We start from the raw sequence: 26,095 nt of genomic DNA on the forward strand, positions 1-26,095 counted from the left end.
CAGTGGACATCAAACTGCAATTACTCATTCGATCAAGGCATTTTTGTTAGATTCCATTTTTTTGAAAACGTCACTTAGAAGACCAAGCAAAGTTCATATAGGTAAGGAAAAAACTTTGCATACCTGTAGCTTTAGAGTTAGTCCAATTTTCTAGATCAGTGCTGAGTTCATGTGAATTCCAACAGCCCCCTTGAATACAAAGTTCTTGGTGCAGTTGGACAAGCTCTCCACTAAGAGAGGACCACCAGGACCAGTTTTTAGATCAAGTGTCTGTGTCTGTGAGGTGGGGCATCCATGGATCGAACTTGTTTATCCAGCACATCCCACAGATTCTCGATTGGATTGAGATCTGGGAAATTTGGATGCCAAGTCAGCACCTCAAACTTGTTGTTGTGTTCCTCAAACCATTCCTGAACCATTTCTGATTTGTGGCACGGAGCATTATTTCGCTGAAAGAGGCCACTGTCATCAGGAAATAACTTTTCCATGAAAGAATGTGCATCCTCTGCAACAATGCTCAGGTAAGTGGTAAGTGGAAAATTAACATTCAAATGGATGGCAGGACCCAGCCAAACATCACCCAAAGCATCACACTGCCTCCACCGGCTTGCCTTCTTCCCATTATGCCTACTGGTGCCATGTGTTCCCCAGGTCAGCGAAACACACGCACCCAGCCATCCACAAGATGTAAAAGAAAACATGATTCATCAGACCAGGCCAACTTCTTCCATTGCTCCTTGGTCCAGTTCTGATGGTCATATGCCCATTGTAGGGGCGTTCAGCAGTGGACAGGGGTCAGCAGGGACTATGCAGCCCCAGACCAACAAACAGCGATGCAATGTGTGTTCTGACACCTTTCTATCAGAACCAGCATGAACTTTTTCAGCAGTTTGAGCTACAGTAGCTCAGCTGTTGGATTGGACCACACAGGCCTGCCTTCGCTCCCCACGTGCATCAATGAGACTTGGCCCCTCAAGACCCTGTCTCAGCTTCACCACTTTTCCTTCCTTGGACCACTTTTGATAGGTACAAAGCAACGAAGGTTGGCCCATGTGGTCCAATCCAACACGGGCCATTATAACAAGAACATTATGACCACCAGGGTGCCCAGTTGGTCATAATGTTATGGCTGATTGGTGTATGTAACACCAACTATTCTGATGTCATTGCTACAGTACATTTCCCACAAGTATGAATTCAAAGGAAAGGTTAAGAAATTCTTCATCAGAGTTATCGTTCTATCAGTGCAGCATTAATTATCATAGTCTCACCAAGTGTGATTTGGAAGTTCACTAAATGCTAAATCATCCTTAAAGACTTTCTTTGCAACAACAGCAGCAGAGAAACAACCAGTTTTTTATTTGACAGTACTCCAGCATAGATGCATGTATTAATGTTACAGTCATTTAGAAACATGACAGATATCTCCTGTAACAGCTAAACAAAATGAATTTAGGTTTTTAGAAAACAGGGAAATTTGTGCAAATAGTAATAGAATAAAAAACACTTAATAACTTAATAGTTTTAATTTTATTGCTTTTTTAAAGGATTTTAAAAGGTATATCAATCTAAATCAATACAATACAATTTCTGTTGTATTTTTTTTAATTTAGTCTATCCATTGAGACAGTTCAAAAAAGCTGCCAGGGAGCTTGTTACCAGTGGTAGTTGTAGGCTCGGCAGCTACAGTTCACTAACAGTAGTGTAGTCTCTCCTTATCATTAATTTCACAGATTGTTTTAATATGTTGATGTCATTTTTGTACGTGGAATTATTTTAATATTTTAAGGACTGTTTTGCCGATTTAGTGCTGTAGTTTTGTCCGTTGTCAGTTAACATGCACCGTCATATGTATTGGTCAAGACATGTTGTGTATTTGGACACATATTTTAAACTTCGCTAAATCGGGTAAACCATTATGTCTATGTTATGTGCCAAGAACATAGTAATGCTGTATACATTAAATCAAATTGAATTACACATTACACACATTAACTGATCATAATAGTGTTTGTTCATGGTGGGAACTGAGTATATCTGATCAACACATAGATAAGGTGTTTCTATGTGTGTGTTTGCATGTCTCCTTCCTATTTTGTAATAGATGACAAGATAAGTAACTATATAAGATCTGATCTTTCTCTCGTCGAAAACAGAAGCTACAGGCTTTAGACAAGATCATTCTGCAGCAGGTTTTCTACAAACTCTTTTATCTTACTTCCTTTAATGCATTGACAGTCGCCTGCTACCTACTTGATATTACTCACATGTTTCTGTCTGTTTATTGAAGGTTATCATCATCATTCCCAACATGAAGATACTGACTGCGTTTGCAGTTCTTTGTGCCATGATGGCTCTGACCAGAGCTGTTGGTAAGTGATATAGAGATGGTATTGTGTATAATGAACTGAGAGGTATTACATTTACATGTCTGGAGATGACCCAAGTCAATAACTGCTATGTCAAACTGTCCAGCTCTTCCAGAAGCCAAGGCCAAGGATGATCAAACAGGTCAGTGGGTCTTCTTTTATTCGATTTTCATTGAAATGCCTTACACTTCGTCCAAGATTCTGTGTGCTCAGGAATACTCTCCAAGTATCACCATTATGATAGACATTAAAATATCATAGCATTTGGACGACCTAGTCCAGTAATATGTTTTTTATTTTTTTATTTCCTCCTTCAAAACAACACCATTGATTGAAGTGCTTTTGTTCAGAAAATGGGTATTGGTTTAGGGTTCAAAATCCATTTTGTTAGGATTTGGAAGAGATAATCACCTGCAATCGTGTGCTGGCTACCAAAACTCATCTCGTCGGCAATGCCAAAAGCATTCTTTTATTTCTGTCTCGGTCTTGACTCTGTCTCTCTCATGTGGACTCGGTCTTGACTTGAACTCAAACCTCTTTGAACTTGGTCTTGACTAGATCTTGGCTTGTCATGGTCTTGGACTTGACAAAGTCGGTCTTGACTACAGCACTGCTTACTACCTTGGCAAGAAAGCAAATTAAAATGTCAAACTATTCCTTTAAAATCAACTCTAGAACTGTCGGTTAACCAGTGTAGAGAGGTTAAGAATGGGGGTGATGGGATCCTGTCTTTTTGAATTGCGGTTTATTATCTTTTGGGCAATTATCTAAACTTGTCGATCAGGTAAAGACTTTAACCGAAGACTTATCTGTTTTTCTATTACGTGTTCTCAGTAAAGAGTCGTCTGGTCAAGAGGTCAACAGATTGTCCCAATAGGTGGTCTCTGTTCAACAATCGCTGTTTCCACTACATTCCAAGACCCATGACTTGGGCTCAAGCTGAGGTAATCAGGATGATTTCAAATTACTGCTTCTAGAAAGAGTTTATTTGTTTGTCTTGACTTGCACTCTTGGTTTCTTCTTCTGACTTGATGTTTTTATTTGTTTCAACTCTGCTCTCTGTCTGTTAATCTCCACTGTAGAAAAACTGCCAGTCCATGGGTGCAAACCTTGCATCAGTACAGAACATACAGGAGTACCAAGAGATTCAGAGGCTGATTAGGGCCGCAAGTTATCAGTCTAAGGAGGCATGGCTCGGAGGCTCTGATGCACAAGAGGTATTTTTAATCATTACTACACAAAACCCAACATGTCATTTGATTAAACCGGTTTAATTTGTGTAATATTCTGTTTTCTTGTCTAGGAGCGTCTTTGGCTGTGGAGTGATGGTTCTCGTTTCCAGTATCTGAACTGGTGTAACGGACAGCCTGACAACGGCCGCAGCCAGCAGCACTGTTTGCAAATGAACTATGGAGGTAAATCAACTTAACTTATTTGTACTAGAGTATATAGAGTTTAAACTTGTAATACTTAAAGTTTCATGCCTGATTGATTTGGCAACACCTGTGGTTATCATGGTAACAGCAAACACTACCTTAATACTACAGGTTCCTGAATCCTGGAGACATTTTACAGCTACTACAGTTCGAGACAAAACTGTTTCTTGATTTTGTCTCAATCTGTCTCCTCTAAATGTTTAAAACAGGAACCACAAAGATGTTTTAGCAGACAGCACTTTCAGAGATTGTTTGTATTTACAGGGGAAAAGTGCTGGGATGATATCAACTGTGGTACTACTCGCCCATCTGTCTGCGCCAAGAAAGTCTGATGATTCCTGGGCTGCCAGAGAGGTATCAAGTACCTGTCAAGCACAACAAACACACTGTTTTTTGTGTCATCAGTTTCATAACTTGAAGGCTCTATATTTCTTTGCATATCTCAATTTTTTTTTCTATTGCCGTTACAATTTCTTTTTCTATTGCCGTTTAAAATGACAAGTGAGAAAGGAGGAGCTGGATTGTCTCTTAGGCCTTGGGTTTTTAAGAAGATCAGACAGCAGATTGTGTTATGGAAAGTACGCTTTAGCAACTGTATTTCCTGTCTTTTGCAAAATTAAAAGCATCAAACAAGCTGGTCTATGAGTCTGTGTTTAAAGATAATTTGGGGGATTTTTGTGTCTATTTGGTTGGTGAAGAACGACAGGAAAGTGGAGAGACAGAGTGGGGATGACATGTGGCTAAGGTTAATCAAACAAAGGCTGCTGCAGCAAAGACTCAGCCTTAGTACATGGGGCACGTGCTCTACCAAGTGAGCTACACCCTGAGTCTGTGTTAAATCAACAGGTATCAAAGAACCCTCTAACATCATTAAATAATATTCTACACATGTACTTTTTTGAGTAATTAGTTGAAATTCTATCTCAAAATATGCCATCAATGTTGCATCAAACATCACATAGACACCATTTTGTTTAACTCAACTCAGCTCAACATTATTCGTATAGTAACATGCAGCCCAATTTTTAGAGCCTTTTTTAGAAGAAGAAGATATATACTTTATTAATCCCCTATTGGGGAAATTCTTCTTTTCACTCTTTTGTATTCATATATATGTGTATATATATATATATATATATATATATATATATATACAGACTGAAATACACACTTCATGCACTCGTGGACATGCAACAGGGAGAGACATGGTGGAGTGATGGGCTCGCCACATTAGCGGCACCCATGAGCAGTTTCTTGGGGTTAGGTTGCCTTGCTCAAGGGCACCTCTGCAGTGCACAGGAGGTAAAACTGGCATCTCTCCAGCTACCAGTCCACACTCCATATTGTGGTCTGTGGGATTTGAACCTGCAACCTAAAGGTTCCCAAGCCAAGTCCCTACATACTGAGCTACTGCTGCCCCAACCTTTATTGACAATGTAACCAATCTTTCTGTTACTTTTGAGTGTTTGAAAGAGACTAAAAAGAGAGAGTTTGCATGCAATTATTGTATGTGTGGAATAGTTAGAACCAATACCTAGAACCAATACCAATGAAAAGAAACATTGATCAATAGATTGTCTGTCAGGGGTTTATCGTTCGGTCATATTTTAGTATAAAGCCTCCTTGTTTCTGATCTGCTCCAGTTTGCCCTGTTAACTCTTTGCTACTGCATTATGCTGTTCATACAAACTCAACACTTCCTGTTTCTGTTTCAAATTAAAAACCCTGTAGCACTTCAGTGGAAAGACTCCCTTCATGTCCAAAAAAGGCTTTTATTGTGAAGAATTTACAGTTGTTTCATTCAATTCATTGATATACACCGTTCCCATATACTGTCTTCACATTTAGCTGCTGCCACCTTGTGACACTTGTGCGTTACTACAAAATGCAGTTTGGCTGTGAAATAATTAACACACATACACCTGCAGTGGCTGAAACTGATTTTAACACCTGCTGGCCAATCAGAAATCAGTGCTTTCTGTTGCTGCAATCTAATGTGAGATATTGGCACTTCTACATAGTGTTGCTCTCAAACATGTAATACAATATTTTGTGTTATTTGTGATACATGTGTGTTGTTCCCCTCCTTCTATGTTCAGGCACTCAAACCAACTGCTAGAACCAGTTGTGTTTGAATTCCAGTCATTTTGTAAACAGTTAATCTGAGGTTGACAAAGTTAGGGAGCACATATTGACCCAAAAAATGCTCAAATTGGTGTTGTTTCACAGCATGACATGAAACAGTAATGACAAACAAGGGCCAAATAGCTGTGTTTGAAAGTTTGACCAGATATCTTTGTTGTTAGATTTTATTTAGAAAAGAAAGTGCATAATAATTTCATTATTATAAAAATACATTTCCTATTAACTAAAATATATTGTTGAGAAAATTTCTTTCTGAAGATGTACATTTTATTATGACGATTTGTTAAAAGTCTAAAAGGCACTTTTTAAGGATAATGACCAATTTAGGAGAATCTATTGGCAGAAATGGAATATAATATTCATAGGTATATTTTAATTAGTGTATAATCAACTGAATGTATGAATTATTGTTTCTATAGTAGCCCAGAACAGACAAACCACACACTGCATGTAGATTAATAGTTAGTTATTAGTTGCAATCTGCAACTTCACCGCTAGATGCCACTAAATCCTACACACTGGTCCTTTAACAACACTATTAATACATACTTTCAGGTGAATGCCACTAATATTTATTAACATTGTACAAATCTTCTATCAATTACTCAACCTCTTTAATTCAATTATTTATGTCAAACATCAAATTTATAGGCCTTATATGTATCAAAGCCGTGCACCTTCATGAATAAATTGTTAACTAGAATCACAAATGGATGAAATATTACATTTGTGAACATCTATGGTTCATTTTGAGATTTTTTATTTTATTTGATTATCTGTGTGATTATACACAATTGTTTTTTTTTTTAAAAAGTTCTTCCATGTAGGAGACAGTGTTTTGGATTTCCAAACTGACATGTAGATAAAATCATATGAAACTGAATATTAATTCTGATGTGTCATTGTTACAGTATATTTCTTATCATTGGCAGACTGAAGAGAGAGGAAGTTGAAGATGGTTTATCCTAAGTCTGCCGCATAATTTTCATAGTGTCATCTTTGCTGTGAGGACCAAGATCTAAAAAACACCTTGAAGGCCAGATGCCTTATCCAAACACTTGGTCTACCTTTTTGTGTTTTTTATAATACTCCAGCATGTAGGTTCATATATTAAACAGCCACCAAAAATCTAATCAAAACACTAGAAGCTGCCTCCTGAATTCCTGTACACTAAAAAGAGTAAAACAAGGCTGTTGTTAGTTTAATGTGTTTTTGTATCATTGTAACGATGATTATTTTCTTCATTAAAACTAAACTTTCTAAATTATTCTCGTTGAACCTACTTTCTTCTCTTTGGAAAATGGCAGTGGACATCAAACTGCAATTACTCATTCGATCAAGGCATTTTTGTTAGATTCCATTTTTTTGAAAACGTCACTTAGAAGACCAAGCAAAGTTCATATAGGTAAGGAAAAAACTTTGCATACCTGTAGCGTTAAAGTTAGTCCAATGTTCTAGATCAGTGCTGAGTTCATGTGAATTCCAACAGCCCCCTGGAATACAAAGTTCTTGGTGCAGTTGGACAAGCTCTCCACTAAGAGAGGACCACCAGGACCAGTTTTTAGATCAAGTGTCTGTGTCTGTGAGGTGGGGCATCCATGGATCGAACTTGTTTATCCAGCACATCCCACAGATTCTCGATTGGATTGAGATCTGGGAAATTTGGATGCCAAGTCAGCACCTCAAACTTGTTGTTGTGTTCCTCAAACCATTCCTGAACCATTTCTGATTTGTGGCACGGAGCATTATTTCGCTGAAAGAGGCCACTGTCATCAGGAAATAACTTTTCCATGAAAGAATGTGCATCCTCTGCAACAATGCTCAGGTAAGTGGTAAGTGGAAAATTAACATCCAAATGGATGGCAGGACCCAGCCAAACATCACCCAAAGCATCACACTGCCTCCACCGGCTTGCCTTCTTCCCATTATGCCTACTGGTGCCATGTGTTCCCCAGGTAAGCGAAACACACGCACCCAGCCATCCACAAGATGTAAAAGAAAACATGATTCATCAGACCAGGCCAACTTCTTCCATTGCTCCTTGGTCCAGTTCTGATGGTCATATGCCCATTGTAGGGGCGTTCAGCAGTGGACAGGGGTCAGCAGGGACTATGCAGCCCCAGACCAACAAACAGCGATGCAATGTGTGTTCTGACACCTTTCTATCAGAACCAGCATGAACTTTTTCAGCAGTTTGAGCTACAGTAGCTCAGCTGTTGGATTGGACCACACAGGCCTGCCTTCGCTCCCCACGTGCATCAATGAGACTTGGCCCCTCAAGACCCTGTCTCCGCTTCACCACTTTTCCTTCCTTGGACCACTTTTGATAGGTACAAAGCAACGAAGGTTGGCCCATGTGGTCCAATCCAACACGGGCCATTATAACAAGAACATTATGACCACCAGGGTGCCCAGTTGGTCATAATGTTATGGCTGATTGGTGTATGTAACACCAACTATTCTGATATGTCATTGCTACAGTACATTTCCCACGAGTATGAATTCAAACGAAAGGTTGAGAAATTATTTCATCAGAGTTATCGTTCTATCAGTGCAGCATTAATTATCATAGTCTCACCAAGTGTGATTTGGAAGTTCACTAAATGCTAAATCATCCTTAAAGGCTTTCTTTGCAACAACAGCAGCAGAGAAACAACCAGTTTTTTATTTGACAGTACTCCAGCATAGATGCATGTATTAATGTTACAGTCATTTAGAAACATGACAGATATCTCCTGTAACAGCTAAACAAAATGAATTTAGGTTTTTAGAAAACAGGGAAATTTGTGCAAATAGTAATAGAATAAAAAACACTTAATAACTTAATAGTTTTAATTTTATTGCTTTTTTAAAGGATTTTAAAAGGTATATCAATCTAAATCAATACAATACAATTTCTGTTGTATTTTTTTAATTTAGTCTATCCATTGAGACAGTTCAAAAAAGCTGCCAGGGAGCTTGTTACCAGTGGTAGTTGTAGGCTCGGCAGCTACAGTTCACTAACAGTAGTGTAGTCTCTCCTTATCATTAATTTCACAGATTGTTTTAATATGTTGATGTCATTTTTGTACGTGGAATTATTTTAATATTTTAAGGACTGTTTTGCCGATTTAGTGCTGTAGTTTTGTCCGTTGTCAGTTAACATGCACCGTCATATGTATTGGTCAAGACATGTTGTGTATTTGGACACATATTTTAAACTTCGCTAAATCGGGTAAACCATTATGTCTATGTTATGTGCCAAGAACATAGTAATGCTGTATACATTAAATCAAATTGAATTACACATTACACACATTAACTGATCATAATAGTGTTTGTTCATGGTGGGAACTGAGTATATCTGATCAACACATAGATAAGGTGTTTCTATGTGTGTGTTTGCATGTCTCCTTCCTATTTTGTAATAGATGACAAGATAAGTAACTATATAAGATCTGATCTTTCTCTCGTCGAAAACAGAAGCTACAGGCTTTAGACAAGATCATTCTGCAGCAGGTTTTCTACAAATTCTTTTATCTTACTTCCTTTAATGCATTGACAGTCGCCTGCTACCTACTTCATATTACTCACATGTTTCTGTCTGTTTATTGAAGGTTATCATCATCATTCCCAACATGAAGATACTGACTGCGTTTGCAGTTCTTTGTGCCATGATGGCTCTGACCAGAGCTGTTGGTAAGTGATATAGAGATGGTATTGTGTATAATGAACTGAGAGGTATTACATTTACATGTCTGGAGATGACCCAAGTCAATAACTGCTATGTCAAACTGTCCAGCTCTTCCAGAAGCCAAGGCCAAGGATGATCAAACAGGTCAGTGGGTCTTCTTTTATTCGATTTTCATTGAAATGCCTTACACTTCGTCCAAGATTCTGTGTGCTCAGGAATACTCTCCAAGTATTACCATTATGATAGACATTAAAATATCATAGCATTTGGACGACCTAGTCCAGTAATATGTTTTTTATTTTTTTATTTCCTCCTTCAAAACAACACCATTGATTGAAGTGCTTTTGTTCAGAAAATGGGTATTGGTTTAGGGTTCAAAATCCATTTTGTTAGGATTTGGAAGAGATAATCACCTGCAATCGTGTGCTGGCTACCAAAACTCATCTCGTCGGCAATGCCAAAAGCATTCTTTTATTTCTGTCTCGGTCTTGACTCTGTCTCTCTCATGTGGACTCGGTCTTGACTTGAACTCAAACCTCTTTGAACTTGGTCTTGACTAGATCTTGGCTTGTCATGGTCTTGGACTTGACAAAGTCGGTCTTGACTACAGCACTGCTTACTACCTTGGCAAGAAAGCAAATTAAAATGTCAAACTATTCCTTTAAAATCAACTCTAGAACTGTCGGTTAACCAGTGTAGAGAGGTTAAGAATGGGGGCGATGGGATCCTGTCTTTTTGAATTGCGGTTTATTATCTTTTGGGCAATTATCTAAACTTGTCGATCAGGTAAAGACTTTAACCGAAGACTTATCTGTTTTTCTATTACGTGTTCTCAGAAAAAGAGTCGTCTGGTCAAGAGGTCAACAGATTGTCCCAATAGGTGGTCTCTGTTCAACAATCGCTGTTTCCACTACATTCCAAGACCCATGACTTGGGCTCAAGCTGAGGTAATCAGGATGATTTCAAATTACTGCTTCTAGAAAGAGTTTATTTGTTTGTCTTGACTTGCACTCTTGGTTTCTTCTTCTGACTTGATGTTTTTATTTGTTTCAACTCTGCTCTCTGTCTGTTAATCTCCACTGTAGAAAAACTGCCAGTCCATGGGTGCAAACCTTGCATCAGTACAGAACATACAGGAGTACCAAGAGATTCAGAGGCTGATTAGGGCCGCAAGTTATCAGTCTAAGGAGGCATGGCTCGGAGGCTCTGATGCACAAGAGGTATTTTTAATCATTACTACACAAAACCCAACATGTCATTTGATTAAACCGGTTTAATTTGTGTAATATTCTGTTTTCTTGTCTAGGAGCGTCTTTGGCTGTGGAGTGATGGTTCTCGTTTCCAGTATCTGAACTGGTGTAACGGACAGCCTGACAACTACCGCAGCCAGCAGCACTGTTTGCAAATGAACTATGGAGGTAAATCAAATTAACTTATTTCTACTAGAGTATATAGAGTTTAAACTTGTAATACTTAAAGTTTCATGCCTGATTGATTTGGCAACACCTGTGGTTATCATGGTAACAGCAAACACTACCTTAATACTACAGGTTCCTGAATCCTGGAGACATTTTACAGCTACTACAGTTCGAGACAAAACTGTTTCTTGATTTTGTCTCAATCTGTCTCCTCTAAATGTTTAAAACAGGAACCACAAAGATGTTTTAGCAGACAGCACTTTCAGAGATTGTTTGTATTTACAGAGGAAAAGTGCTGGGATGATATCAACTGTGGTACTACTCGCCCATCTGTCTGCGCCAAGAAAGTCTGATGATTCCTGGGCTGCCAGAGAGGTATCAAGTACCTGTCAAGCACAACAAACACACTGTTTTTTGTGTCATCAGTTTCATAACTTGAAGGCTCTATATTTCTTTGCATATCTCAATTTTTTTTCTATTGCCGTTACAATTTCTTTTTCTATTGCCGTTTAAAATGACAAGTGAGAAAGGAGGAGCTGGATTGTCTCTTAGGCCTTGTGTTTTTAAGAAGATCAGACAGCAGATTGTGTTATGGAAAGTACGCTTTAGCAACTGTATTTCCTGTCTTTTGCAAAATTAAAAGCATCAAACAAGCTGGTCTATGAGTCTGTGTTTAAAGATAATTTGGGGGATTTTTGTGTCTATTTGGTTGGTGAAGAACGACAGGAAAGGGGAGAGACAGAGGGGGGATGACATGTGGCAAAGGTTAATCAAACAAAGGCTGCTGCAGCAAAAACTCCACCTTAATAAAGGGGGCCCCCCCCCCTACCAAAACACCCACCCCCTTTTTTTTTTATAAAAAAAAAAAAAAAAACCCACCACCCTCCAAAAATAATTAAAAATTTTTTTTTTTATTTATTTTTTTAAATTTTTTTTAATTATATTCCAAAAAAACTATATAAAATATAACAAAAATAACCAGGTTAACCTTATTCAAATTTTTACTTTAATAACAAACATTTCAAATTTTTTAGAATTTTTTTAAAAAATAAAAATTTATTAATTAATTTTTAATTATTATTTTTTTTTTTTTTTTTTTTTTTTTTTTTTATTTATTTAATAAAAAAATAAAAAAAAAAAATAAAATATTCATTTGGACATGCAACAGGGAGAGACATGGTGGAGTGATGGGCTCGCCACATTAGCGGCACCCATGAGCAGTTTCTTGGGGTTAGGTTGCCTTGCTCAAGGGCACCTCTGCAGTGCACAGGAGGTAAAACTGGCATCTCTCCAGCTACCAGTCCACACTCCATATTGTGGTCTGTGGGATTTGAACCTGCAACCTAAAGGTTCCCAAGCCAAGTCCCTACATACTGAGCTACTGCTGCCCCAACCTTTATTGACAATGTAACCAATCTTTCTGTTACTTTTGAGTGTTTGAGAGAGACTAAAAAGAGAGAGTTTGCATGCAATTATTGTATGTGTGGAATAGTTAGAACCAATACCTAGAACCAATACCAATGAAAAGAAACATTGATCAATAGATTGTCTGTCAGGGGTTTATCGTTCGGTCATATTTTAGTATAAAGCCTCCTTGTTTCTGACCTGCTCCAGTTTGCCCTGTTAACTCTTTGCTACTGCATTATGCTGTTCATACAAACTCAACACTTCCTGTATCCCTTTCAAATTAAAAACCCTGTAGCACTTCAGTGGAAAGACTCCCTTCATGTCCAAAAAAGGCTTTTATTGTGAAGAATTTACAGTTGTTTCATTCAATTCATTGATATACACCGTTCCCATATACTGTCTTCACATTTAGCTGCTGCCACCTTGTGACACTTGTGCGTTACTACAAAATGCAGTTTGGCTGTGAAATAATTAACACACATACACCTGCAGTGGCTGAAACTGATTTTAACACCTGCTGGCCAATCAGAAATCAGTGCTTTCTGTTGCTGCAATCTAATGTGAGATATTGGCACTTCTACATAGTGTTGCTCTCAAACATGTAATACAATATTTTGTGTTATTTGTGATACATGTGTGTTGTTCCCCTCCTTCTATGTTCAGGCACTCAAACCAACCGCTAGAACAAGTTGTGTTTGAATTCCAGTCATTTTGTAAACAGTTAATCTGAGGTTGACAAAGTTAGGGAGCACATATTGACCCAAAAAATGCTCAAATTGGTGTTGTTTCACAGCATGACATGAAACAGTAATGACAAACAAGGGCCAAATAGCTGTGTTTGAAAGTTTGACCAGATATCTTTGTTGATAGATTTTATTTAGAAAAGAAAGTGCATAATAATTTCATTATTATAAAAATACATTTCCTATTAACTAAAATATATTGTTGAGAACATTTCTTTCTGAAGATGTACATTTTATTATGACGATTTGTTAAAAGTCTAAAAGGCACTTTTTAAGGATAATGACCAATTTAGGAGAATCTATTGGCAGAAATGGAATATAATATTCATAGGTATATTTTAATTAGTGTATAATCAACTGAATGTATGAATTATTGTTTCTATAGTAGCCCAGAACAGACAAACCACACACTGCATGTAGATTAATAGTTAGTTATTAGTTGCAATCTGCAACTTCACCGCTAGATGCCACTAAATCCTACACACTGGTCCTTTAACAACACTATTAATACATACTTTCAGGTGAATGCCACTAATATTTATTAACATTGTACAAATCTTCTATCAATTACTCAACCTCTTTAATTCAATTATTTATGTCAAACATCAAATGTATAGGCCTTATATGTATCAAAGCTGTGCACCTTCATGAATAAATTGTTAACTAGAATCACAAATGGATGAAATATTACATTTGTGAACATCTATGGTTCATTTTGAGATTTTTTATTTTATTTGATTATCTGTCTGATTAAACACAATTGTTTGTTTTTTTTTTAAAAGTTCTTCCATGTAGGAGACAGTGTTTTGGGTTTCCAAACTGACATGTAGATAAAATCATATGAAATTGAATATTAATTCTGATGTGTCATTGTTACAGTATATTTCTTATCATTGGCAGACTGAAGAGAGAGGAAGTTGAAGATGGTTTATCCTAAGTCTGCCGCATAATTTTCATAGTGTCATCTTTGCTGTGAGGACCAAGATCTAAAAAACACCTTGAAGGCCAGATGCCTTATCCAAACACTTGGTCTACCTTTTTGTGTTTTTTATAATACTCCAGCATGTAGGTTCATATATTAAACAGCCACCAAAAATCTAATCAAAACACTAGAAGCTGCCTCCTGAATTCCTGTACACTAAAAAGAGTAAAACAAGGCTGTTGTTAGTTTAATGTGTTTTTTGTATCATTGTAACGATGATTATTTTCTTCATTAAAACTAAACTTTCTAAATTATTCTCGCTGAACCTATTTTCTTCTCTTTGGAAAATGGCAGTGGACATCAAACTGCAATTACTCATTCGATCAAGGCATTTTTGTTAGATTCCATTTTTTTGAAAACGTCACTTAGAAGACCAAGCAAAGTTCATATAGGTAGGGAAAAAACTTTGCATACCTGTAGCGTTAAAGTTAGTCCAATTTTCTAGATCAGTGCTGAGTTCATGTGAATTCCAACAGCCCCCTTGAATACAAAGTTCTTGGTGCAGTTGGACAAGCTCTCCATTAAGAGAGGACCACCAGGACCAGTTTTTAGATCAAGTGTCTGTGTCTGTGAGGTGGGGCATCCATGGATCGGACTTGTTTATCCAGCACATCCCACAGATTCTCGATTGGATTGAGATCTGGGAAATTTGGAGGCCAAGTCAGCACCTCAAACTTGTTGTTGTGTTCCTCAAACCATTCCTGAACCATTTCTGATTTGTGGCACGGAGCATTTCGCTGAAAGAGGCCACTGTCATCAGGAAATAACTTTTCCATGAAAGAATGTGCATCCTCTGCAACAATGCTCAGGTAAGTGGTAAGTGGAAAATTAACATCCACATGGATGGCAGGACCCAGCCAAACATCACCCAAAGCATCACACTGCCTCCACCGGCTTGCCTTCTTCCCATTATGCCTACTCGTGCCATGTGTTCCCCAGGTAAGCGAAACACACGCACCCAGCCATCCACAAGATGTAAAAGAAAACATGATTCATCAGACCAGGCCAACTTCTTCCATTGCTCCTTGGTCCAGTTCTGATGGTCATATGCCCATTGTAGGCGTGTTCAGCAGGGGACAAGGGTCAGCAGGGACTATGCAGCCCCAGACCAACAAACAGCGATGCAATGTGTGTTCTGACACCTTTCTATCAGAACCAGCATGAACTTTTTCAGCAGTTTGAGCTTCAGTAGCTCAGCTGTTGGATTGGACCACACAGGCCTGCCTTCGCTCCCCACGTGCATCAATGAGACTTGGCCCCTCAAGACCCTGTCTCCGCTTCACCACTTTTCCTTCCTTGGACCACTTTTGATAGGTACAAAGCAACGAAGGTTGGCCCATGTGGTCCAATCCAACACGGGCCATTATAACAAGAACATTATGACCACCAGGGTGCCCAGTTGGTCATAATGTTATGGCTGATTGGTGTATGTAACACCAACTATTCTGATGTCATTGCTACAGTACATTTCCCACAAGTATGAATTCAAAGGAAAGGTTGAGAAATTCTTCATCAGAGTTATCGTTCTATCAGTGCAGCATTAATTATCATAGTCTCACCAAGTGTGATTTGGAAGTTCACTAAATGCTAAATCATCCTTAAAGACTTTCTTTGCAACAACAGCAGCAGAGAAACAACCAGTTTTTTTATTTGACAGTACTCCAGCATAGATGCATGTATTAATGTTAAAGTCATTTAGAAACATGACAGATATCTCCTGTAACAGCTAAACAAAATGAATTTAGGTTTTTAGAAAACAGGGAAATTTGTGCAAATAGTAATAGAATAAAAAACACTTAATAACTTAATAGTTTTAATTTTATTGCTTTTTTAAAGGATTTTAAAAGGTATATCAATCTAAATCAATACAATACAATTTCTGTTGTATTTTTTTTAATTTAGTCTATCCATTGAGACAGTTCAAAAAAGCTGCCAGGGAGCTTGTTACCAGTGGTAGTTGTAGGCTCGGCAGCTACAGTTCACTAACAGTAGTGTAGTCTCTCCTTATCATTAATTTCACAGATTGTTTTAATATGTTGATGTCATTTTTGTACGTGGAATTATTTTAATATTTTAAGGACTGTTTTGCCGATTTAGTGCTGTAGTTTTGTCCGTTGTCAGTTAACATGCACCGTCATATGTATTGGTCAAGACATGTTGTGTATTTGGACACATATTTTAAACTTCGCTAAATCGGGTAAACCATTATGTCTATGTTATGTGCCAAGAACATAGTAATGCTGTATACATTAAATCAAATTGAATTACACATTACACACATTAACTGATCATAATAGTGTTTGTTCATGGTGGGAACTGAGTATATCTGATCAACACATAGATAAGGTGTTTCTATGTGTGTGTTTGCATGTCTCCTTCCTATTTTGTAATAGATGACAAGATAAGTAACTATATAAGATCTGATCTTTCTCTCGTCGAAAACAGAAGCTACAGGCTTTAGACAAGATCATTCTGCAGCAGGTTTTCTACAAACTCTTTTATCTTACTTCCTTTAATGCATTGACAGTCGCCTGCTACCTACTTGATATTACTCACATGTTTCTGTCTGTTTATTGAAGGTTATCATCATCATTCCCAACATGAAGATACTGACTGCGTTTGCAGGTCTTTGTGCCATGATGGCTCTGACCAGAGCTGTTGGTAAGTGATATAGAGATGGTATTGTGTATAATGAACTGGAGAGGTATTACATTTACATGTCTGGAGATGACCCAAGTCAATAACTGCTATGTCAAACTGTCCAGCTCTTCCAGAAGCCAAGGCCAAGGATGATCAAACAGGTCAGTGGGTCTTCTTTTATTCGATTTTCATTGAAATGCCTTACACTTCGTCCAAGATTCTGTGTGCTCAGGAATACTCTCCAAGTATCACCATTATGATAGACATTAAAATATCATAGCATTTGGACGACCTAGTCCAGTAATATGTTTTTTATTTTTTTATTTCCTCCTTCAAAACAACACCATTGATTGAAGTGCTTTTGTTCAGAAAATGGGTATTGGTTTAGGGTTCAAAATCCATTTTGTTAGGATTTGGAAGAGATAATCACCTGCAATCGTGTGCTGGCTACCAAAACTCATCTCGTCGGCAATGCCAAAAGCATTCTTTTATTTCTGTCTCGGTCTTGACTCTGTCTCTCTCATGTGGACTCGGTCTTGACTTGAACTCAAACCTCTTTGAACTTGGTCTTGACTAGATCTTGGCTTGTCATGGTCTTGGACTTGACAAAGTCGGTCTTGACTACAGCACTGCTTACTACCTTGGCAAGAAAGCAAATTAAAATGTCAAACTATTCCTTTAAAATCAACTCTAGAACTGTCGGTTAACTAGTGTAGAGAGGTTAAGAATGGGGGTGATGGGATCCTGTCTTTTTGAATTGCGGTTTATTATCTTTTTGGGCAATTATCTAAACTTGTCGATCAGGTAAAGACTTTAACCGAAGACTTATCTGTTTTTCTATTACGTGTTCTCAGTAAAGAGTCGTCTGGTCAAGAGGTCAACAGATTGTCCCAATAGGTGGTCTCTGTTCAACAATCGCTGTTTCCACTACATTCCAAGACCCATGACTTGGGCTCAAGCTGAGGTAATCAGGATGATTTCAAATTACTGCTTCTAGAAAGAGTTTATTTGTTTGTCTTGACTTGCACTCTTGGTTTCTTCTTCTGACTTGATGTTTTTATTTGTTTCAACTCTGCTCTCTGTCTGTTAATCTCCACTGTAGAAAAACTGCCAGTCCATGGGTGCAAACCTTGCATCAGTACAGAACATACAGGAGTACCAAGAGATTCAGAGGCTGATTAGGGCCGCAAGTTATCAGTCTAAGGAGGCATGGCTCGGAGGCTCTGATGCACAAGAGGTATTTTTAATCATTACTACACAAAACCCAACATGTCATTTGATTAAACCGGTTTAATTTGTGTAATATTCTGTTTTCTTGTCTAGGAGCGTCTTTGGCTGTGGAGTGATGGTTCTCGTTTCCAGTATCTGAACTGGTGTAACGGACAGCCTGACAACTACCGCAGCCAGCAGCACTGTTTGCAAATGAACTATGGAGGTAAATCAACTTAACTTATTTGTACTAGAGTATATAGAGTTTAAACTTGTAATACTTAAAGTTTCATGCCTGATTGATTTGGCAACACCTGTGGTTATCATGGTAACAGCAAACACTACCTTAATACTACAGGTTCCTGAATCCTGGAGACATTTTACAGCTACTACAGTTCGAGACAAAACTGTTTCTTGATTTTGTCTCAATCTGTCTCCTCTAAATGTTTAAAACAGGAACCACAAAGATGTTTTAGCAGACAGCACTTTCAGAGATTGTTTGTATTTACAGAGGAAAAGTGCTGGGATGATATCAACTGTGGTACTACTCGCCCATCTGTCTGCGCCAAGAAAGTCTGATGATTCCTGGGCTGCCAGAGAGGTATCAAGTACCTGTCAAGCACAACAAACACACTGTTTTTTGTGTCATCAGTTTCATAACTTGAAGGCTCTATATTTCTTTGCATATCTCAATTTTTTTTTCTATTGCCGTTACAATTTCTTTTTCTATTGCCGTTTAAAATGACAAGTGAGAAAGGAGGAGCTGGATTGTCTCTTAGGCCTTGTGTTTTTAAGAAGATCAGACAGCAGATTGTGTTATGGAAAGTACGCTTTAGCAACTGTATTTCCTGTCTTTTGCAAAATTAAAAGCATCAAACAAGCTGGTCTATGAGTCTGTGTTTAAAGATAATTTGGGGGATTTTTGTGTCTATTTGGTTGGTGAAGAACGACAGGAAAGTGGAGAGACAGAGTGGGGATGACATGTGGCTAAGGTTAATCAAACAAAGGCTGCTGCAGCAAAGACTCAGCCTTAGTACATGGGGCACGTGCTCTACCAAGTGAGCTACACCCTGAGTCTGCGTTAAATCAACAGGTATCAAAGAACCCTCTAACATCATTAAATAATATTCTACACATGTACTTTTTTGAGTAATTAGTTGAAATTCTATCTCAAAATATGCCATCAATGTTGCATCAAACATCACATAGACACCATTTTGTTTAACTCAACTCAGCTCAACATTATTCGTATAGTAACATGCAGCCCAATTTTTAGAGCCTTTTTTAGAAGAAGAAGATATATACTTTTTTAATCCCCTATTGGGGAAATTCTTCTTTTCACTCTTTTGTATTCATATATATGTATATATATATATATATATACAGACTGAAATACACACTTCATGCACTCGTGGACATGCAACAGGGAGAGACATGGTGGAGTGATGGGCTCGCCACATTAGCGGCACCCATGAGCAGTTTCTTGGGGTTAGGTTGCCTTGCTCAAGGGCACCTCTGCAGTGCACAGGAGGTAAAACTGGCATCTCTCCAGCTACCAGTCCACACTCCATATTGTGGTCTGTGGGATTTGAACCTGCAACCTAAAGGTTCCCAAGCCAAGTCCCTACATACTGAGCTACTGCTGCCCCAACCTTTATTGACAATGTAACCAATCTTTCTGTTACTTTTGAGTGTTTGAAAGAGACTAAAAAGAGAGAGTTTGCATGCAATTATTGTATGTGTGGAATAGTTAGAACCAATACCTAGAACCAATACCAATGAAAAGAAACATTGATCAATAGATTGTCTGTCAGGGGTTTATCATTCGGTCATATTTTAGTATAAAGCCTCCTTGTTTCTGATCTGCTCCAGTTTGCCCTGTTAACTCTTTGCTACTGCATTATGCTGTTCATACAAACTCAACACTTCCTGTTTCTGTTTCAAATTAAAAACCCTGTAGCACTTCAGTGGAAAGACTCCCTTCATGTCCAAAAGGCTTTTATTGTGAAGAATTTACAGTTGTTTCATTCAATTCATTGATATACACCGTTCCCATATACTGTCTTCACATTTAGCTGCTGCCACCTTGTGACACTTGTGCGTTACTACAAAATGCAGTTTGGCTGTGAAATAATTAACACACATACACCTGCAGTGGCTGAAACTGATTTTAACACCTGCTGGCCAATCAGAAATCAGTGCTTTCTGTTGCTGCAATCTAATGTGAGATATTGGCACTTCTACATAGTGTTGCTCTCAAACATGTAATACAATATTTTGTGTTATTTGTGATACATGTGTGTTGTTCCCCTCCTTCTATGTTCAGGCACTCAAACCAACCGCTAGAACAAGTTGTGTTTGAATTCCAGTCATTTTGTAAACAGTTAATCTGAGGTTGACAAAGTTAGGGAGCACATATTGACCCAAAAAATGCTCAAATTGGTGTTGTTTCACAGCATGACATGAAACAGTAATGACAAACAAGGGCCAAATAGCTGTGTTTGAAAGTTTGACCAGATATCTTTGTTGTTAGATTTTATTTAGAAAAGAAAGTGCATAATAATTTCATTATTATAAAAATACATTTCCTATTAACTAAAATATATTGTTGAGAACATTTCTTTCTGAAGATGTACATTTTATTATGACGATTTGTTAAAAGTCTAAAAGGCACTTTTTAAGGATAATGACCAATTTAGGAGAATCTATTGGCAGAAATGGAATATAATATTCATAGGTATATTTTAATTAGTGTATAATCAACTGAATGTATGAATTATTGTTTCTATAGTAGCCCAGAACAGACAAACCACACACTGCATGTAGATTAATAGTTAGTTATTAGTTGCAATCTGCAACTTCACCGCTAGATGCCACTAAATCCTACACACTGGTCCTTTAACAACACTATTAATACATACTTTCAGGTGAATGCCACTAATATTTATTAACATTGTACAAATCTTCTATCAATTACTCAACCTCTTTAATTCAATTATTTATGTCAAACATCAAATGTATAGGCCTTATATGTATCAAAGCTGTGCACCTTCATGAATAAATTGTTAACTAGAATCACAAATGGATGAAATATTACATTTGTGAACATCTATGGTTCATTTTGAGATTTTTTATTTTATTTGATTATCTGTGTGATTATACACAATTGTTTTTTTTTTTTTAAAAGTTCTTCCATGTAGGAGACAGTGTTTTGGGTTTCCAAACTGACATGTAGATAAAATCATATGAAACTGAATATTAATTCTGATGTGTCATTGTTACAGTATATTTCTTATCATTGGCAGACTGAAGAGAGAGGAAGTTGAAGATGGTTTATCCTAAGTCTGCCGCATAATTTTCATAGTGTCATCTTTGCTGTGAGGACCAAGATCTAAAAAACACCTTGAAGGCCAGATGCCTTATCCAAACACTTGGTCTACCTTTTTGTGTTTTTATAATACTCCGGCATGTAGGTTCATATATTAAACAGCCACCAAAAAATCTAATCAAAACACTAGAAGCTGCCTCCTGAATTCCTGTACACTAAAAAGAGTAAAACAAGCCTGTTGTTAGTTTAATGTGTTTTTGTATCATTGTAACGATGATTATTTTCTTCATTAAAACTAAACTTTCTAAATTATTCTCGTTGAACCTACTTTCTTCTCTTTGGAAAATGGCAGTGGACATCAAACTGCAATTACTCATTCGATCAAGGCATTTTTGTTAGATTCCATTTTTTTGAAAACGTCACTTAGAAGACCAATCAAAGTTCATATAGGTAAGGAAAAACTTTGCATACCTGTAGCTTTAGAGTTAGTCCAATTTTCTAGATCAGTGCTGAGTTCATGTGAATTCCAACAGCCCCCTTGAATACAAAGTTCTTGGTGCAGTTGGACAAGCTCTCCACTAAGAGAGGACCACCAGGACCAGTTTTTTAGATCAAGTGTCTGTGTCTGTGAGGTGGGGCATCCATGGATCGAACTTGTTTATCCAGCACATCCCACAGATTCTCGATTGGATTGAGATCTGGGAAATTTGGATGCCAAGTCAGCACCTCAAACTTGTTGTTGTGTTCCTCAAACCATTCCTGAACCATTTCGGATTTGTGGCACGGAGCATTATTTCGCTGAAAGAGGCCACTGTCATCAGGAAATAACTTTTCCATGAAAGAATGTGCATCCTCTGCAACAATGCTCAGGTAAGTGGTAAGTGGAAAATAACATCCAAATGGATGGCAGGACCCAGCCAAACATCACCCAAAGCATCACACTGCCTCCACCGGCTTGCCTTCTTACCATTATGCCTACTGGTGCCATGTGTTCCCCAGGTAAGCGAAACACACGCACCCAGCCATCCACAAGATGTAAAAGAAAACATGATTCATCAGACCAGGCCAACTTCTTCCATTGCTCCTTGGTCCAGTTCTGATGGTCATATGCCCATTGTAGGGGCGTTCAGCAGTGGACAGGGGTCAGCAGGGACTATGCAGCCCCAGACCAACAAACAGCGATGCAATGTGTGTTCTGACACCTTTCTATCAGAACCAGCATGAACTTTTCAGCAGTTTGAGCTACAGTAGCTCAGCTGTTGGATTGGACCACACAGGCCTGCCTTCGCTCCCCACGTGCATCAATGAGACTTGGCCCCTCAAGACCCTGTCTCAGCTTCACCACTTTTCCTTCCTTGGACCACTTTTGATAGGTACAAAGCAACGAAGGTTGGCCCATGTGGTCCAATCCAACACGGGCCATTATAACAAGAACATTATGACCACCAGGGTGCCCAGTTGGTCATAATGTTATGGCTGATTGGTGTATGTAACACCAACTATTCTGATATGTCATTGCTACAGTACATTTCCCACAAGTATGAATTCAAAGGAAAGGTTGAGAAATTATTTCATCAGAGTTATCGTTCTATCAGTGCAGCATTAATTATCATAGTCTCACCAAGTGTGATTTGGAAGTTCACTAAATGCTAAATCATCCTTAAAGGCTTTCTTTGCAACAACAGCAGCAGAGAAACAACCAGTTTTTTATTTGACAGTACTCCAGCATAGATGCATGTATTAATGTTACAGTCATTTAGAAACATGACAGATATCTCCTGTAACAGCTAAACAAAATGAATTTAGGTTTTTAGAAAACAGGGAAATTTGTGCAAATAGTAATAGAATAAAAAACACTTAATAACTTAATAGTTTAATTTGTATTGCTTTGTTAAAGGATTTTAAAAGGTATATCAATCTAAATCAATACAATACAATTTGTATTGTATTTTTTTTATTTAGTCTGTCCATTGAGACAGTTCAAAAAAGCTGTCAGGGAGCTTGTTACCAGTGGTAGTTGTAGCCTCGGCAGCTACAGTTTACTAACCATAGTGTAGTCTCTACTTATCATTAATTTCACAGATTGTTTTAATATGTTGATGTCATTTTTGTACGTGGAATTATTTTAATATTTTATGGACTGTTTTGCCAATTTAGTGCTGTAGTTTTGTCCGTTGTCAGTTAACATGCACCGTCATATGTATTGGTCAAGACATGTTGTGTATTTGGGCACATATTTTAAACTTCACTAAATCAGGTAAACCATTATGTCTATGTTATGTGCCAAGAACATTGTAATGCTGTATACATTAAAACAAATTGAATTACACATTACACACATTAACTGATCATAATAGTGTTTGTTCATGGTGGGAACTGAGTATATCTGATCAACACATAGATAAGGTGTTTCTATGTGTGTGTTTACATGTCTCCTTCCTATTTTGTAATAGATGACAAGATAAGTAACTATATAAGATCTGATATTTCTCTTGTCGAAGACAGAAGCTAAAGGTTTCAGATCATTCTGCAGCAGGTTTGTTACAAACTCTTTTATCTTACTTCCTTTAATGCATTGACAGTCGTCTGCTCCCAACTTGATGTTACTCACATGTTTCTGTCTGTTTATTGAAGGTTATCATCATCATTCCCAACATGAAGATACTGACTGCGTTTGCAGTTCTCTGTGCCATGATGGCTCTGACCAGAGCTGCTGGTAAGTGTTATATAGAGATAGTATTATGTATAATGAACTGAGAGGTATTTTATTTACATGTCTTGAGATGACCCAAGTCAATAACTGCTTTGTCAAATTGTCCAGCTCTTCCAGAAGCCGAGGCCAAGGATGATCAAACAGGTCAGTGGGTCTTCTTTTATTAGATTTTTATTGAAATGCCTTACACTTTGTCCAAGATTCTGTGTACTCAGGAAAACTCTCCAAGTATCACCATTATGACATTAAAATATCATAACCTTTAGACGGCCAAATCCAGTAATATGTTTTTTTATTTTTATTTCCTCCTTCAAAACAACACCATTGATGTTGTTCAGAAAATGGGTATTGGTTTAGGGTTCAAAATCCATTTTGTTAGGATTTGGAAGAGACAATCACCTGCAATCGTGTACTGGCTACCAAAACTCATCTCGTTGGCAATGCCAAAAGCATTCTTTTATTTCTGTCTTGGTCTTGACTCTGTCTCTCTCATGTGGACTCGGTCTTGACTTGAACTCAAACCTCTTTGAACTTGGTCTTGACTAGATCTCGGCTTGTCATGGTCTTGGACTTGACAAAGTCGGTCTTGACTACAGCACTGCTTACTACTTTGGCAAGAAAGCAAATTAAAATGTCAAACTATTCCTTTAAAATCAACTCTAGAACTGTCGGTTAACCAGTGTAGAGAGGTTAAGAATGGGGGTGATGGGATCCTGTCTTTTTGAATTATCTAAACTTGTCGATCAGGTAAAGACTTTAACCGAAGACTTATCTGTTTTTCTATTACGTGTTCTCAGTAAAGAGTCGTCTGGTCAAGAGGTCAGCAGATTGTCCCAATAGGTGGTCTCTGTTCCACGATCGCTGTTTCCACTATCATTCCAAGACCCATGACTTGGGCTCAAGCTGAGGTAATCAGGATGATTTCAAATTACTGCTTCTAGAAAGAGTTTATTTGTTTGTCTTGACTTGCACTCTTGGTTTCTTCTTCTGACTTGGTGTTTTTATTTGTTTCAACTCTGCTCTCTGTCTGTTAATCTCCACTGTAGAAAAACTGCCAGTCCATGGGTGCAAACCTTGCATCAGTACAGAACATACAGGAGTACCAAGAGATTCAGAGGCTGATTAGGGCCGTGAGTTATCAGTCTAAGGAGACATGGCTCGGAGGCTCTGATGCACAAGAGGTATTTTTAATCATTACTACACAAGACCCAACATGTCATTTGATTAAACCGGTTTAATTTGTGTAATATTCTGTTTTCTTGTCTAGGAGCGTCTTTGGCTGTGGAGTGATGGTTCTCGTTTCCAGTATATGAACTGGTGTAACGGACAGCCTGACAACGCCCGCGGCCAGCAGCACTGTTTGCTAATGAACTTTAGAGGTAAATCAAATTAACTTATTTCTATTGAAGAGTATATAGAGTTTAAACTTGTAATACTTAAAGTTTCATGCCTGATTGATTTGGCAACACCTGTGGTTATCATGGTAACAGCAAACACTACCTTAATACTACAGGTTCCTGAATCCTGGAGACATTTTAGAGCTACTACAGTTCGAGACGAAACTGTTTCTTGATTTTGTCTCAATCTGTCTCCTCTAAATGTGTAAAACAGGAACCACAAAGATGTTTTAGCAGACAGCACTTTCCATTTGACATAAAGATTGTTTGTATTTACAGCCGACAAATGCTGGGATGATTTGAGCTGTGGTGCTACTCGCCCATCTGTCTGCGCCAAGAAAGTCTGATGATTCCTGGGCTGCCAGAACATCAGTGTCATCAGTTTCATAACTTGAAGGCTCTATATTTCTTTGCATATCTCAATTTTCTTTTCTATTGCTGTTACACTGAGTGATGAAATGACAAGTGAGAAAGGAGGAGCTGGACTGTCTCTTAGGCCTTGTGTTTTTAAGAAGATCAGACAGCAGATTGTGTTATGGAAAGTACGCTTTAGCAACTGTATTTCCTGTCTTTTGCAAAATTAAAAGCATCAAACAAGCTGGTCTATGAGTCTGTGTTTAAAGATAATTTGGGGA

General features: G+C 37.9%; 2 protein-coding genes and 1 pseudogene across 3 annotated transcripts; all 3 read left to right on the forward strand.

Annotated features, from left to right (window-relative positions):
* The first annotated feature begins 2,153 nt into the window (after nt 1-2,153).
* Nucleotides 2,154-11,694, forward strand: LOC127364327 (ladderlectin-like). 2 transcript variants are annotated; one of them, XM_051401764.1, is made up of 7 exons: nt 2,154-2,192; nt 2,291-2,372; nt 2,476-2,511; nt 3,204-3,313; nt 3,452-3,586; nt 3,673-3,784; nt 11,327-11,694. In XM_051401764.1, the coding sequence occupies exons 2-7, from the start codon at nt 2,312-2,314 to the stop codon at nt 11,392-11,394; spliced, it is 522 nt and encodes a 173-aa protein (XP_051257724.1). In that variant the 5' UTR covers nt 2,154-2,192; nt 2,291-2,311; the 3' UTR covers nt 11,395-11,694. The 2 variants fall into 2 exon arrangements, with proteins under 2 accessions (XP_051257724.1, XP_051257723.1); XM_051401763.1 differs by lacking the exon at nt 11,327-11,694 and adding an exon at nt 4,070-4,438.
* A 4,935-nt stretch (nt 11,695-16,629) lies between these two features.
* Nucleotides 16,630-26,057, forward strand: LOC127364331 (ladderlectin-like; annotated as a pseudogene).
* Nucleotides 16,759-18,902, forward strand: LOC127364329 (ladderlectin-like). The gene is made up of 6 exons (XM_051401766.1): nt 16,759-16,834; nt 16,939-16,974; nt 17,668-17,777; nt 17,916-18,050; nt 18,137-18,248; nt 18,534-18,902. The coding sequence occupies exons 1-6, from the start codon at nt 16,774-16,776 to the stop codon at nt 18,599-18,601; spliced, it is 522 nt and encodes a 173-aa protein (XP_051257726.1). The 5' UTR covers nt 16,759-16,773; the 3' UTR covers nt 18,602-18,902.
* Nucleotides 26,058-26,095: the final 38 nt, after the last annotated feature.

Source organism: Dicentrarchus labrax, unplaced genomic scaffold (genome assembly GCF_905237075.1).
Source record: "Dicentrarchus labrax unplaced genomic scaffold, dlabrax2021, whole genome shotgun sequence".
Lineage (NCBI taxonomy): Eukaryota > Metazoa > Chordata > Actinopteri > Moronidae > Dicentrarchus > Dicentrarchus labrax.